This window comes from Stegodyphus dumicola, chromosome 3 (genome assembly GCF_044657685.1).
Source record: "Stegodyphus dumicola isolate Sdum_Otavi_A_Nest chromosome 3, ASM4465768v1".
NCBI lineage: Eukaryota > Metazoa > Arthropoda > Arachnida > Araneae > Eresidae > Stegodyphus > Stegodyphus dumicola.
Genome location: NC_140770.1, coordinates 46,329,907 through 46,346,733, shown reverse-complemented (window position 1 = coordinate 46,346,733; position 16,827 = coordinate 46,329,907). Strand labels below are relative to the sequence as shown.

The window sequence follows — 16,827 nt, the reverse complement described above, 5'->3', positions numbered from 1 at the left end:
TACATGTTACACATGGGGAAAAAGCAGGAAAATGCCCATGCAACCAGTCAATTCACCGGTGTTCAAATCCTGAGCCAAATTACCAGTGTTCAGTGACTTTTACCGCTCGACCACTGATGAGCCCAATTTAGTGAGGATTTTATGTGGACCCAAATATTCAGTAAATATATAAGTACACATATGCACAGGATTTTAAGAGTAAACATAATACTTATTGGAGAAGTTAAACAACAAATCAGCATAATATTTGTAAATTTTGCAGGACTTGTTTCGATGGTTTAAATACAGTACCATTTTCTTCAGATGCCTAAGTGCAAAAGAATGAGATAGAATATGGTGATAAAATAAGATTAACTGGAAAGAAGTCAAGCTACTGGTGCCATCTCTTGATGAAATAAGAAAATTTAAACATAATTTCCTTAAAGGCTGAGGGTAATGATGGATTTAAAATAGGGTTCTTAATTAGAACAGAAAGACTTTTTTAATATGAAATGCCTCTAGAAAATCTAATTCACAAATAGATGTTTTTTGAATAATTTTGTTACAGAAAAATGGAAAGTGCAATTTTCTGACTAAAATTGCAGGGCAATGGAGGATGTCTGAGTTTCCCTTCTCCTAACGTTAGAATCCACAGTGATCTACAAACACTGTGGGTCTCATTTGAGAATTTTGGTCTATCCTTATGACCAATAGGCAGCCAAAGCAAAAGATCTATGTGTCGAAAACGGATCAGCAAATAAATCTTCAAGTTTTCATATCAGGGACAGGCTTTTTGGAGATTCTATCTATTACTGTCAAAAGGTACATCTTATCTTCTGACCAACATTGTTCATGTGAATTTAAGAAAAGCATACATCAAGATGAGAAAATGCATTCAGCTGTGCTTTAGTGTATCTGTGAATTTTTTTATCTTTGGTAAGACCTTACCCATTTTTTGGTATGATGCTTCCTATTAGGCCATATATAATGGTGAAAGAATAAAAGTTTTATATCAGCTGCACTTCTTCGACGTGAGAGGTTATACAAATGGATGAGCCGGCGAAAGAGATTTAAAACAAAAGGATGAAGAAAGAGATGAGATATCACAAAGAATATAACCATCAGAACACTGGCAAGCTAAAATCCTAGCTTCAAAGATGATGCATTATTATGCAGAAAGTTTTAAACTTCTAGATTCCAAAAACTCCAAAAAACTTTTTTAAATCCAAAAATGGAGATTTTGTTATAGAACCAATTTCTATCCTCAAAAGAGCATCAGTTAAGATGTTGTTAGAAACCTGTAACTACCTAACTTTAATAGAACACTGAAAAATGAACTTGAAAATGAGAGATAAGCTTCTAAGGTACTTTTATTGCCCAGGTTGCTTCAAAGAAATACAGGAGCACATTTGCATGTTTGCACATGCGCTCCATGTTAAAAGGTGGGAAAATTCAAAGAAAGGAGAAAGGCACTTATCATATTAGTGCCCATCATAAATGAAATTTTGTCCAACGTCAATGTTGATGCTTGTGGATCTCTACCGGTCACTTCGAGTATGAATAAATTTACAATAACTACCATCTGCATATGCTCAAGATATCTTGATGCAATTTTTGTTGCAGATATCAGTTCTGGATGGCAACGGGTGCAATGATGAAGATTTTCAGTAGAATTTTGTACTTTAAAAAAGTTAAATGTGATGAAAGAACTTCCTTCGTGAATAATTTAAAGGAATCTTCACAAAATTTACGATTAAAGTGACATATAGCTTTGTCTATTACCCTCAGCCCTTAGAGAGATTTTACCACATGATGTAAAGACTTTTGTGAGTGTTGTGTTTAGAAGCTGGATCAGATTGGGAGAAACATCTCATGTCTGACATACTAGCATTGCATAGGGCTATGCATGAACATACAGGATTCATTTCCACCATATTAGACTGCAGCAAGAATTTGAAGACACCAGAAACACTATTGCATGAACATTGGGTTGAGCACAAAGAGGATAATGCTTCTGTTACAGAGTATGTTAATAATTAGGCTACAAAAGTGCCAAGAGCTAACATTTGAAAAATGAGGAGAATTGTTGGGAAAATGTAAATTATGGTACGATAAGAAAAAAGTTGAGACAATTTAGAAAAGGAACTCTGTGCTAGCCATCGCCTCCTGGAAAGGGAACTGATTATTGGTTCAGTGGTTTGGGCCTGCTATTATAAAGAGTCAACTCTCGAAGATTAGCTACATAATGAAATTATCAGGAAAAAGAAAGCAGTCTTCAATATACTGTGTCAACATGCTGAAGCCATATTATCAATGGCCTGAGACAATAAACCTTTTAATACAGGAGGGTGGTGACAAAGGCTTAGAGCAGAAAGTAGATATTCCATATATCCCCACTGACCTAAACATGTATGACTTTGATACCAGAGAGTAAACTAGACGAACAGTTGAGTTCTAAACAAATATCTCAGTTATAGACTTTGCTGGATAAGCATACATCAGTTTTTTTTTTTTCAATCAGCCTGGAATAACTGATTTAGTGGTTCACAACCTTGAATTTAATCACCCTGTGAGATCAAAGCCATACTAAATTCTCCTAGAAGAAGCAACACCTTTAAACCAGAAATCCAGAGAATGCTGGATATGAAAATAATCGAAATCAGTGAGTAAGATTAAAACTCTCCTATGATCTTGGTGGAGGCACTGAACAAATACTTCAGGCCATGTATTGATTACAGGCATTTCAATCAAGTAATTAGGACAGAGTTCCTCCCTCCCTTATCAAATACTGAAGAAAGGGCTGATACTGAAGCTTTGGCTAAATATATTACTATATTAGATTCAGCCAAGGGTTAGTGGCAGATTTTATTAAGCCCCAAAGCACAACGATTTGCCACATTTGTAACTTTCTTTAACCCATATGGCCTATTAAGAATGTCATTCAAGCTTAAAAATGTCTCATATTTTTCAGAAAATTAATGGCACAAATATTTTAAGGCTGTGAAATGTACACAATTCTGTATGTGGATGACACAGCCATATTCTCTAATGACTGGAGTGATCATTTAAAACACTTAGGCTGCATGCTGCAAAGAATATCACATGTTAGTCTTAAAATTAAGTTGTCAATATGGAAGTATGCCCCAAAATCATGTCAAATACTTAGGGTATGTGATAGTAAACGGAAATGCAAAAGTGAAAAGAGGTGATTCTGAAATCCCGCAACCCACTACGAACACTCAGTTGAGAGTGTTTCTTGAATTAACAGGATATTATGGGCATTATATTCCAAAGCTTCTCTCCCAAATGCATTGAAGGGGAAGACCAAGAAAGGAAGTGTTAATTGGATTTAGGAGTGCAAACGAGCATTCCCGAAGTTAAAAATATTATTAATTAAGGAACCTGTGTTATTCGCACCTGACTATACAGAGGAATTCATCGTACAAATGGATTTGTTTGACATCAATATAAGAGTCATTCTTTTGCAACATGGAGATCTAAATAAAGAATGCCTGATTTTGTATTTGAGGAGAAACTTCTCTGAGGCTGAACAAAAATACAGCACCCTTGTCAGTTCTGTGTAGAAAGAAGGTTTTTAGGGAATTCCAAAACTAGAATAAAAAGAAATCAGTTCAAGAACTTAGTATTTGATTGAGTTGATTTTTTACTCCCACAACTCATTCAGTTCTTTTCACTCTTTGCTCCAACCATACTAACCATTCCTGATCCCACTGCTCATTTCATTCTTTCTGCTCTTAGCTCCATCCTTGCTAATCACTCTTGATTTATCCCTCCTTCTGGATCCTTTTTATTAAGTTTATTGTTAGTGGCGAGTCTTAAAAAAGGAACCAATTCATTTCAGCAAACAAAAGTTCTCATCTGATCCCATAAAACAGCAGTTTTCCCTATCTCTAGTATCAATAGGAATGAAACAGTTGTTCTTTGGTTGTGAAATTTGAGGTAAAGAATAAGTTGCCTATATTTTTTGCTGGTTTCATTTCCCTGCTATAAATAAGGTTTGGTGTCTTCATAATTTTTTTTCAAAATGCTTATAAAACCAGCAAATAGAATAACATTTCTTTCTGGAACTGCTTTTTCCCCTGAGATTTACTGTGATCTCCACTATATGGTTAGTGACCATCAGAAAATGAAATGTTATCAATATAATTAACTTTTAAATAAAGCATCCTCAATAGATTGACCGACTGTGTGGGAAGCAGTGTAAGGCACTAATGAGGTGGAATTTACTTCTGTGATTCTGACAGCAATTTCTGCCACTTCATCTAAAGTTAAACTAGAAACTACAGCCAAAATACATTTGCAGCAGCAGCACCAAACAGGCAATACAAACTCAAAAACTATAGAGAAAACTCCAAATTGGTGAAAGACAGTAAACCTGTATGACAAGCTTACAAGCTGACAGAGATAGATGAGTTTTCTCTGGCAGTCTCCTCTGACCTCTGACACCTGGTGAAGCACAAGACTGTGTAACACATCAGTCTTGTGCTTCACCAGGATAAGTAAACTTTGGCATCTGTGTCTGAGTTGGAGCCTTGCTCTGTCTTTCTTAAGCTATTATAATATATCCAACTATTACTTTTCCTCATTAAATTTCATTATTAAATGTATATGTCTATCTCAATTAAGATTGCTCTTTTAGTTAATGCTATCATACGTAGGCACGTGTTACTCACACGTACCTCACCGGTAACCCTGTTTCTTGCTCCTTCTATTTCAAATTCCTAATGGCTATCTATCTCAATCTTTGTTATAAAGCTAACAACCACCTTATTTGGATGAGATTGCTCTTTTTTATTGAGTGATTAATGCTCCATCTTTTTTATTTCCTTTAATTTTCTTCCTATATTATCATATGGATTACACGTGGTATATCACACTGTTAAGGAGGACTTGGTCTTAATACATTTCTGCGATGCATTTTGCTATAAAATTACAGTTTTAATTTAAACTTAATTATTAATTGTTTAAATTTGATCTTTGTGTAATATTTGTGCTCGCAATTTTATTGAGATATTGAATGACTTCATTCTGATACGATACATAAGTCCTAAAGCATAGTGCAAATCATTAAGTTAACAATTTACAACAGTTAAATTTAAATATCACACTAAATAACAATCAGAAACAAAGTCCAACATTAAGAATCAGCATAATTTAAAAAAAGGTTTCGCAGTACTAGTTTCAATAGTTTTTGAGCTACCTTCTTCAGCTGCTAAGTCCAACTTTTCTTATCTTTAAGATACAATAAGATTTTCTTATCTTATCTTTCTTCACCCTTTATTTGGTTCATTTGCACTTAGCAGCTGAAGAAGGTAGTTCAAAAACTATCGAAACTAGTACTGCAATTTTTTTCTTTAATTTAAGCTGATTTTTAATATTGGACCTTGTTTTTGATTTACAATAGATTTATAATTCTTAACCATGCCAATGATGAACCTATCGCTGCGGCTCAGGAGCCACAAGTCTCACATGTGGCGGTTAAAATTCCCTTTATGGAAAAATAATGTTAAACTGTTCAAGTTGAAAGTAACTTTGCTTAAGCAAAGATTAATAATGATATTATGAAATATAACCATGTGATTTCTTTCATAGACACCTAAACTCTTTCCACAGTATAAGATATTTTATTTAATCCCCCATCTCGCGACGGAAAAATAGAATGCCCTAAAAGCTAGGTTAATAGCAGAATTCTCAAATTTGGAAAACGAGCAATACACAGGGTTATTTCTGAATTGCATTTAGGGAATGACAAATGATCTCAATTATTGAGAAAAATGATAGAATTGGAGGGGGGAATGACTAATGAATTTTTAAAATTATTATAGCTGCAAAGGTTACCTTCCGAAGTGCACGCCATTTGGTCAATTATTTCTGAATCCTTAGATAATTTAGCAAAAATGGCTGATAAGATATCTGAAGTGCACACACCAATGAACAATAGTGCGTTTGCGGACTAGGCAGCTTCAGCAAGTTCCCCCAGCAATCCAAATGATTCTTCCATCCCCTCAAAGATCTCAAGGCTTTAAGGAGCAAAATAGCTGTGCTAAGTAAACAAGTTGAGTGACTCTCCGCGGAAAATGAGAAATAAATTTCCCTGGAATCAGCATAATAGACCACGCAGTTTTTCACGTGGGCATTCTCGTGAGTGCGTTAACAATTATTGTTATTTTCATTCACGATTTATAATATTGCATGAAAATGCCGAGCACCTTGTTCTTTTTCTCAGAATACTAAGGCCCAGGAAAACTAGTATCAGCAGCTGTCGATGGAAACTCATCAGCAGTCATGTATTCATGCCGTTTACATGTTTATGATAACAGATTAAATTAAAAATTTTTGATCGATTTGGCTTGGATGTCTCACGCATGCCACTGACTTCTAAGTTTAAGAAAATTCATCCTTATTCGCTACAATTATTTGACGTGAATAATTCCAGAATTTCTACGTACGGAACAAAATTGTTAAATGTGAATTTAGGACTAAATACCAAAATATCGCTGATGTACCGATGCTTATAATAGGAGCTGACTTTTTAAGACATGTTGATCTTTTAATCGATTTAAGACGAGGTAGGCTCATTGATAACATTACGAAATCAACTCGAATTGGTTCCCTTTCCGATTCTGAAAATTATTTTTCAGTAAAGCTAATCTTGGGTGATTCACTGTATCACAGAATCGTGAAAGATTTAAATCTGATTTGGGCTGAGTAAAGCATACCGCGGTCCATTACATCGAAACAAACGGTCTTCCTGTGCATAGTAAACCGCGTAGGTTAAGCCCTAAGTTATACAAAGCAGCAAAAAAAGAATTTTAATTTATGATGGATCAAGGTATTTGTAGACCATCAAAATTGACATGGTCATCACCTCTTAATGTTGTTTCTAAAAACTCAGGAAACATATGGTCAGTAGGATATTACCGAAAATTAAACGCGTGTACCAAACCTGAGAGATATCCTATCCCACATTTACAAGACTTTAATTACACACTTAGCGGAAAGCAAAATTTTTCAGAAATCGATATCATTTGGGCATATCATGATATACCAAAAACTGCAGTTTGCACCCCATTTGGTCTTTTTGAATTTCCATTTTCAAATTTCGGACTGTGTGGAGCAGCTAAACATTTCAAAGATTTATGAACAAAATTCTTGGAAACCTAAAATTTGCCTATGTCTACTTAGATGATATTTTGGTATTTAGTGATACAGAAGACGATCATAAATTTCACTTACGTACAGTTTTTGAAAGATTAACTTCATACGGATTGACAATTAATGCTTCTAAAAGAGTTTTTGGTGTTCCCAAAATATATTTTTTAAGACATTTAAGCAATAAAAACGGTACCAAGTCTCTGCTGAAAAAAGTTGAACCGATACTTAACTACCCACTTCCTAAAATAGTAAAAGATTTGCAGAGATTTTTAAGATTTTTAAACTTTTACCATAGATTTTTACTCAACATAGCCCAGAATCAAATACATTTAAACTTCCTATTTAAAAGGGGCTAAGAAAAATGATAAGACAATGCTGAATTTGTCTAAGGAAGAACGGAACAAATTTCAAAATTGTAAACAGTTAATCGCAAATGCAGTTCTTTTAGCACACCCGAAGAAAAATGTCCAGTTGATTTTATAGGCCAATGCGTCAGACTTCATGATCAGTAGAACGCTATCACAATTAGTTGATGCAAATGTACAGCCTCTCGCATGTTTTTCACGAAAGCTTTCAGAAGCAAAAAGAAACTATATCAAACTATATATTCACTTATGATCAGGAGGTATTGGCAGCTTATGCTGCTATTAGGCATTTTAAGCATATGTTGGAAGCACGGAATTTTTCATTAATCACAGATCACATGCCACTTACGTATGTATTTTGACAGCATTTGGATAAATGTTCATTTCATCAGGCTAGGCAATTAGACTTTCTCACAATTCTCCACATAAAAGGTTAGGAGAATATCGCTGCCGACCCACTTTCGCACATAGAAGCAATAAGCATGCCTAACCCTATCGACTATGAGGAAATTGCTAAAATGAAACAAATCGATATTGAATTACAAACTTCACTTAAAAATTCAAAAGTTCTACAACTAAAAAAAGTTACCTTACTGAATTGTAGCTTACCGATATATTGCGATTTCTCAACAGGTACTGCTCACCCTTACATTACCCTGGCATTCCATTAGAAAGTTTTTGCAACATTGCACAATTTGTCTCACCTTGGCATTCGTGCATTAACAAAGTTAACATATTCTTAGTTTATTTGGTCTTCTATCCGTAAAGATTGTGCAAACTGGATGCGACAATGCATTCCATGCCAGAAAGCAAAAGTAAGTAGACATACTAGAATCCCGTTAATGAAGTTTCTAGACCAATCACAGAGATTTAATCACATCCATCTTGACCTCATTGGTCCACTACTTCCTTCTCAGAATAATTGTTACTGTTTAACTATGATCGATAGGTTTACTAGATGGCCCGAAGTGGTACCCATACCAGACATAACTGCATGCACAGTAGCATGGCTTTCTACGACCACTGCATTACTTGATTCGGTTGTCCAGCTGTTATTACTACTGACCAAGGGTGACAGTTTGAAAGCAGCAGAATGAGTTTATTCACTTTTGAGTTTAGTATAAGGGTCAGTAGGATCTGGCTTCATAAGTAAATTTTAAGCCAATGGTGCAATATCTAGAGGAAGATAAGAAACTACATAATTTTATTTGGTAAAGTTAGAAAGGGGCAAGAACAAACATACTCTTACATATAATGTACCACGAGGCTGGGTCTGACTGATTGTAAATTGGAGTTTTATGACATATACGTGAGCTACTGTGCACGGTTTAACTCAAAATGAAAGTAAAAATTCAATCAAATATAATATGAAGGATAAATAGAAAAAGAATCTATGAATGATTCATAATTAATATTCATCTGTGATTTAGAGGAAAAAAGAAAACATTATCCATAACTTCTGCCTTTGAAAGCCCAAGAGATGTTAATCTTCAAAAATGAGAGCATAAGTTGAGTACTTGCAAAATTAAGCTGATTTAAGGATGTTCAGAGGTCACCACTGTAGTAGTGCATAATTTATATTCTCACAGAATCCATAGAAGACTTCAGTTGACTCCATACTCCTTAAAAAAATTATCTTTATTTAAGACTTAACATGCATACACCTTGACAGATGGATCTCTCTCTGTCCTTCTTAAAACTTCTCTTTAGGATTGCTAAATTTATAGGCAGCAGTGTGGGTGGCAAGGTGTGCTCTGACATAGCTTCCATGACTAATCACCACAAACCCAAGAAAAAAAAAAAAAAACAAAACCACTGCCTATGAGAAATTTTTAGAGATATAAATTATTATTACTATTTTCATCACTGCAGTGAATATAAGATAGCAAACAGTTACAACTACACATAAGACACAAAATAAATGAAGTTTTATTTACTTTCACTAAATTATTCATATGCAGAAGATTGTATACAGAAAACTTTATAAATAGTGTAACATTCTCAGAAAACTGCTTTTTAATAGATAAAACTATTGAATTTTAAATCCTTTTTTTACAGAACCCTTTATATCTTTTTATACATGTTTTTTGAAGTCATATTACATAATGGAAATCATGTCTGCATGAGCTTTTTTGTAGGTTATGACTGCTGACAATTAAACATATTTAAATTTTGGCAAAAAAGTGCCCTTGTTTGACAAGATTTTGAACAAAATTTGATTGATTTTTTGGCTCCTGAAAAAGAACTTGTGTCTGACTGCCATTAAAATTGATAGTTTTGTACAAAACCTATACCAAAGAAAGCTTTTTTTTGCTCAAAGTTTTTCCTACAATTATTAGTAAAAACAGAAATTAGGATTTTATTAAAACAGTGGTATAGATATGATATGCAAATGATACAGGTCTGTTACATTCAAAATGGGATGTACTTCTATGGAGCTATAAAGCACAAAGGACCCTCAAATTAAGCAATAATTAAGTGTCTATAACATTGCAATTATTACTAACCTGGGAATCCCATGTCACCCATTTCCCCCTTGAATCCTGGCAATCCAGGAAAGCCAGGATATCCTTTTGGTCCTGGTAGCCCTTGAAGTCCAGGCTCTGCATCTAAAGCTAAACCAGGATTTCCCCGTTCTCCTTTGGGACCAGGTAAACCAGAACGTCCAGGAAGACCAGGAGGTCCCCTTGCACCTAATTTAATAGTATTGAAGAAAAATATGAAAAAATTAAGCATAGTATAAAAATTATTACAGCTATTCATCTAGTTTTCATTAAAAAATTGCCATCAATTTTTAGCAAATGCAATCATGATGTTTAAAAACAAAAGTTATAGCACATTTTTATATAAATCATATTTTTCAAAACATATTACAGTGTAATAATTACATATTACATATGTAATAATTTAAATTTTATTATAGTTCTTAAGCATGGAACTTTTCTCTGTAACATTTTAGTCAATTGCATCTTATAATTAATTTTTATTCTTTTTTATATAACTATCTTTGAGTAAATAAAATTGATGCATATTTAATATTATTTTTATAATTAATTTTTATTCTTTTTTATATAACTATCCTTGAATAAATAAAATTGATGCATATTTAATATTATTTTTAATTATTCTAAACCTACGCATGATGAATTAAAATTTAAAAAGATGAATATATTTTTTGAAAAACATGAGAAAAAAGGAAGTATTTACGATTTAGATTCAATCTCTTAACATAAAAAAATATTAAATACTAAAAATCAGAGTTAAAAAAATAATTAATAGTTTCATAACTCTTCCCTTTTCATGTTTTTTCAATACAAATAGGTTTTCTAACTTAACACAAACTGTATAAAACTGGAATATTATTATTTTTTTAAAATTTAGTAAAAGCTGTAACGTACACTGCGCAAAAAAAAAAGGGAGAGTCAGTTCTCTACCTCCCATTCTACCGGGCTGATTGCCGAAATTCAAATTGTGTTTTTCATGTCTCGAAAGCATGACTTAAGATATATATTAGATGTATATATAGCATTAGTCTAACATAGGTATTTTGACACAAAATGAGACTTTGTCTGAGATAACACTCCAATTTTTTCATATTTCGATTCTACGTTTCAAATTATGCCTAAATATTCAATTTTGCAAAATTTGGTGCGAAATATAAAATGAAATTAATAATTTATCTTGGCATCTTTTTTTCAGTTTGCACCAAGAATAATTCACTTGGCAAACTTCTTAATATCTGACAACCCATTCTCCTTTCCCTTCTATTGTGAAGGACTAGAAAAAAGTCACCCCCCCCAAAAAATTTCAAAATACTCCAATATATAAATTCATGTATATCTTAGAAAATTTTGAATAAAAAGCTCTAATTTTTTGCAGATATGCTTAGAAATACAACTACTTTAAGATGATGATAAAAATTTTTTAGATTATAATTCCAAATTTTTTTAGAAAAATTTATTAGAATTATTTAAAAATAAATCACAAAAAAATGGGCGAATTTTATTTCGAATGAACCTAAATTTTGAAATGTGAAAGGAAGAATTAAATAAGTTTAATAAAAAAGAAATACTAATAAATATATACCAAACTCAATTAACACAGAGGAGCTAAAATTTTGAGAGCTAATTTTAAAAAAATTACTTGTGTGATTTTTACAAAACTTCGCATTTTGGCATAATTTGAGTCATAGAATTGAAATATGGAAAAAAAAATTTGCATGTCATTTCAGAAAATGTCCCATTTTTGTGTGAAAATACATATATTAAACAACACTATATATAAATCTAATACATATCCTAAGTCGTCCTTTCGAGACATGAAAAACACAATTTGAATTTCGTCAATCCGCCCAGTAAAATGAGAGATATAGAAATGTTCTCCCCCCCTTTTTTTTTGCACAGCAAAGTGTAACAGAACCCCACTCAGTAATCCTAAAAGACCCTATATAGTAGGGAGAAAAAAAACTGAAAGTTTTCAGATTTTAAATTACGTCCAAAGGGGCGGTTTTGTAACATTTTGTGTGTTACCTTTATTTATTAAATATCATGTTCTTCACACTTGAACCATAAAATTCAGTTCAACAGCAATATTGCAAAATAATTTTAAACTGAGCACATCTTTAGAATTTCCGATACAGTGTCACACGCTGGAGATAATTTTTTTTTTTTTTTCTGTACAATGATACCATTGCTCACTTTGAAATCCTTGAGTTTTTTAATCAAAAATTCGTTAAAGCTTTACAAAATATGAAATCGATAATAAAACAAATATTTGCAGAAGGATTATGTCATTCAAAATTGGATGGGTCTAGGTACCATTGTTTTATCACAATGTGAGAAACATACATACATTATGCTGATTCTTCATTATTTAATTTCTTCAAATATAATACAGGGTAAAAATATTTGGTGGCAACAGTTTGAAAAGTGAAACAGGCATTCAGAGTGATTCCATGCAAAATCGCAAAACGAAAACAATAGTCCCTCAGGGACAAAGCCCCTCTGGAATAAAAGAAGAAAAAAGAGGATATAGAGGGATATCAGAAATGCAGATGCTTATGTCACACGTTGAGTTAAAGAGCCGATGTCTGTTTGTTTACATCATCTCATGTTACATGTTAAGTTTGTTTTCACTTCTCTCCCGCAACAGCTGACACCGTTATGCAGAATGTGACAAACTGAAGGTCAGAATCCTAAAACTATATTCAGTTCAAAAGTAATGGACACAGGATACCATCTAGCGATCTTTAAAAAATGTTTCTGCTTAAAATGCATATATGCATCATCTGTCCATTTATGTTTGTACTCGAATGATGCATGGGTGGGACGCCTGGATGTGAGAGGCACTCATAGGAAATGCATATAGGGGATGCCTGTCCAGAAATCATTAAAAAAATCTTTGGGATAATGGCATTTTCTTGTATCTAGTATAGATCAATCTTCCCATATAAAACCATAAAAAACTGCCAAGTATTATCTATTTTGCCTGATGCAATATCAAAATATATATACCAGAATCAATAGTATGCTTTTCTATTGGAATAATAATATGGAGTAATAGCACAATTGCTTAATTGTTGATTACATATTATTATTATTATTATCATCATCATCATCATATCATTATAAACTGCTTGTTTATGAAAAGAAATTCATAGAATTTAAGGTATTCTACCCAGTGTTACTAAAAATATCATCAAGCAAATCATATTTAATTGCTTTACATTCTCTGCATTTGTGCAGGCACAAAGAATATATATATATATATATGTATATAAAGCACAAATATTTAGAACATACCTGGCAATCCTGCCTCACCAGGTTCCCCTTTGATACTGAATAATGATGGTTCACCTTTCCCACCTGGAACTCCAGGAAATCCACGGTCGCCAGGTAGTCCAGGAAGACCAGGAAGGCCAGGTCTTCCAGCTAAACCAGGGAAACCTGCTTCACCCTGTTCTCCTATGAATTAAACAAAAACGCGTATACAGGATTATAAATGAATGGAAAAATAACAGACTAAAATTTCCATTTTAATTTATCTTTTTAAACAAATTACTGTATAGCTCCTACTCTTAACTGTTCTTGAAAAGCAATACTTAGTAAAAAATCTTTTCACATAAATTTAATAATCAATAAATGCTTGGAATTAAAATGTATAACATGGGTATGATTGGTTTTTGACTGGCTGCTCTTTTTGTCCTTTTAAGTAATAATTGGAATTCATATATTTGATGTGTGATCAATTCATTCAAGTTTTTCTTTCGTTAAGCTGTGTTTTTTATTTAAAGGTAAGCTTTTGTTTATTTTACATGTATATGATATTAAATTTTCCCAGTACTTAAAAATGATAAATAATGCATCCTTTGGCAGTTAAAATGCTTTTAGAAGCTAAATAAAATACAATTAAAAAAGATTTTTATATTATAAAGCTTTTATTTAAAGTTTTTATTTAAAATGGATATGATAATTAATGCACTGAAAGGAGGAAAATAATTGAATAGCAAAATTTATATTAGAACCTGATATTTCTTATAGAAAGTAAGTCTGTTGAACAATACTTAAGTCATTATTTTAAGAGCAAAGCAATTTCAGATAAGCAAAATAAACTAACAGATGTTGTCAGGGAAATTCTTCTAACAGGCTTAATATGACAGAAGTAAAAGGAAATTTAGATTTGTAAAAACTGAGTTAAAGAAATTTGATGTAAACTTAAGAGAGTGATTGCCATCTTGGGCCAAGTTTAAAAAGGTATATGAAGATGATATTATTGTCCTTACAGATAAATTTCAGTATCAAATACAATCAATAGTAATAATTTCTTGTGCGAGGAAATTAGTAGATAATTATCTTCTTACTATTTGGAGAATTATCCAAAAGCAGTAGAATGCTATAAAATTTAGATTTGGCAAAGAGGAATCACTGAAATCTTTCCTTTAATCATTTAACATATACTGCCAAATTCTACTTCCTCTCTCTTGAGCTTATATTGTAAATCTGAATACTATTTATTGAAATTAGAGATTTTGGTTGCAGCAACAGAAATATATAATGCTATTACACTTCTGACAAATGAATCTCATTCTAGAACAATTATTAAGAGTCTTGATGGAACATTAAAAGATCATCTTAATGATTCACTGGAATTTATTCAAAATGAAGTCAAAACTGAGCAAAGAAGTTTAATAGTAGATACAGATTTCAATTTTAAGAATAAATTCTTTAAGGAAAATAATAAGGCAAATCAAAAAGCAAATAAAGAAAATATTATAGTCACTGATTAATTCATCACTAATGAAAATAATTTGTGTAATGTAGACTTATTTTGTAATGATAAGCATAACAATAATGAATATTTCAGAGCTAGAAGTATGTATCTGATACAAAAAGAAAACAAATTTTATTAAATAAGAGGCATTGCTTTTGTTGTCTGAAATCAGGACACAAAGCAAAGAATAATAAAGTTTCAGTGATATCACATTATGAGCGGTGGCGGGTATTTGTACCCGTTTTGCAGATTGCCATTTATAAGCGGGGCAGGTACTAGTACCCATTTTGCGGATTGCCGTTTAAAAGCGGGGTAGGTATTAGTACTTGCTTAAAATCACCACTTTTACACATTGCATGCGGGTATATTTCGCCAAGGACTTAAAGCGTGTAGCGGCAGTTTTTCATGAATTTCGCGGGAGTTTTGTCATAAAATCGCAATAAATTGATACATACTTATAATGTCCATCATATTTATACGATATACAGTCTCCAGCACAAATTCACTAAAAAACGTACATATATGTGTACCGCGCTCTAGTGATAGATAGCAAAAAAATGAAAATCACGTTTCCCGCATGCAATGTGATATCTATGATCTCTTTGAAGAGATATTTTACAATAGTATGCTCTGAGCTACACATAATTATTATAATAATAACAAAGGGAGAGTTATTTAGATTGTGAAAACAGTTTCTTTAAGTCAAGAAATAAACTTGCATAGTATATTGATACAAAGTGAAGACTTTAATGTATACAATTTTATCAGTCCTCTATCAGTTAGCGCACAGATATGATGCTTTGTGTTAGTACCAATAAACTTTACAACTAGTATTTGAAAATTAATCTCAAGAGTAAGAAGTAAACTGGTATGCAGTGTATCAAGATATTGTGCACTGCAAACCAGTTTACTTTTTACTCCTGAGGTTAGCTTTCAAATATTAGTTGTAAAGTTAATTGGTACTAACACAAAGCATCACAATTGTGCATTAACTGATAGGGGATCGCAGAAATCATACACATTAAAGTCTTCGATTTTTAATATGAATTAAGGACCAATTACAGAAGAAATTTTACATCATTCTTTATCTGGAGACACAATAAAAACATAAATTATAAGATTTATTTAGGTAATCTATATGGTAAGTACTTTTGCAAGCTGGAAGATTAAATCCAGAAACAATTTTCTGGATTTAATCTTCTATGCAACATGGATTTGCAAAAGAAACCAGGTTCTATTGAAATATTAATTGGATCAGATGCTTCAGGAAAACTTTTTACAAATGAAAGAAAAGAGCTGAAAAGCAAGTGGCCATGAAAACTATATTTATAGGAAAAGTTTTCAAAAATAAAAATAAAAAAATTTAAATATGACTATAATTCACTACTTATCAATGTTCAAGCATTTCAAAGTTATGATACTAAGTTTTTTGAAATTAGAGATCTTGTACAGCAGGTACACAAGAATGAGATTAAACACGACATGGTGCAACAATTCAAAATACAAGTATGACAGAAGGTATGTAGTTCATATGGCACACAAAGATGTTCACCATATTCTACCCGACTATTATGAACACGCAATTGAAAAAAAATATTCTACATACTAAATGCTGGAAAAAGATACTTGGCTAGCAGAATATAAAGTACTAGAAAGATGACTGAAAGAAGGCATAACTGGAATAATTCCAGGGAAAAAAAAAGAATTATTTCAATTATGCTTTCTTTGTACTTCTTTTGATCTGTTGACTTGTAATACCACTTGAGTATTATTTTCCTTATCATCATGGTTGGATGGAAAAACAGTACAGCTAAGATATAATCGGTTTTAATGCATCAGTGAATGCTTTTAAAAAGCTATCACTGAATTATTGTTTGGAAACTGGAATAAACCCAGAAGCATACCATCAGAAAACTGATGAGATTAAAATTGGTGTCGTATAAGACCCCATCCCTTCCCCCCAAAAATTATTATCAAAAATTTCTTAAATGAAGAGATAAGGATTAAATATACTCAAGAATAAGTTTTACATTAATTT

The 16,827-nt window shown here is 32.3% G+C and overlaps 1 protein-coding gene across 1 annotated transcript in view; it reads right to left on the bottom strand.

Moving 5' to 3' along the window:
* LOC118189814 (uncharacterized) overlaps positions 1 to 16,827 on the bottom strand; it is a 236,973-nt gene that overhangs the window by 38,482 nt on the left and 181,664 nt on the right. The window contains exons 28-29 of the mRNA XM_085812833.1: positions 13,322 to 13,483; positions 10,028 to 10,213 (exon numbers count right to left, since the gene is read on the bottom strand). Coding sequence (XP_085668959.1) covers positions 10,028 to 10,213; positions 13,322 to 13,483 — 348 coding nt within the window. The remainder of the gene's footprint in view (positions 1 to 10,027; positions 10,214 to 13,321; positions 13,484 to 16,827) is intronic.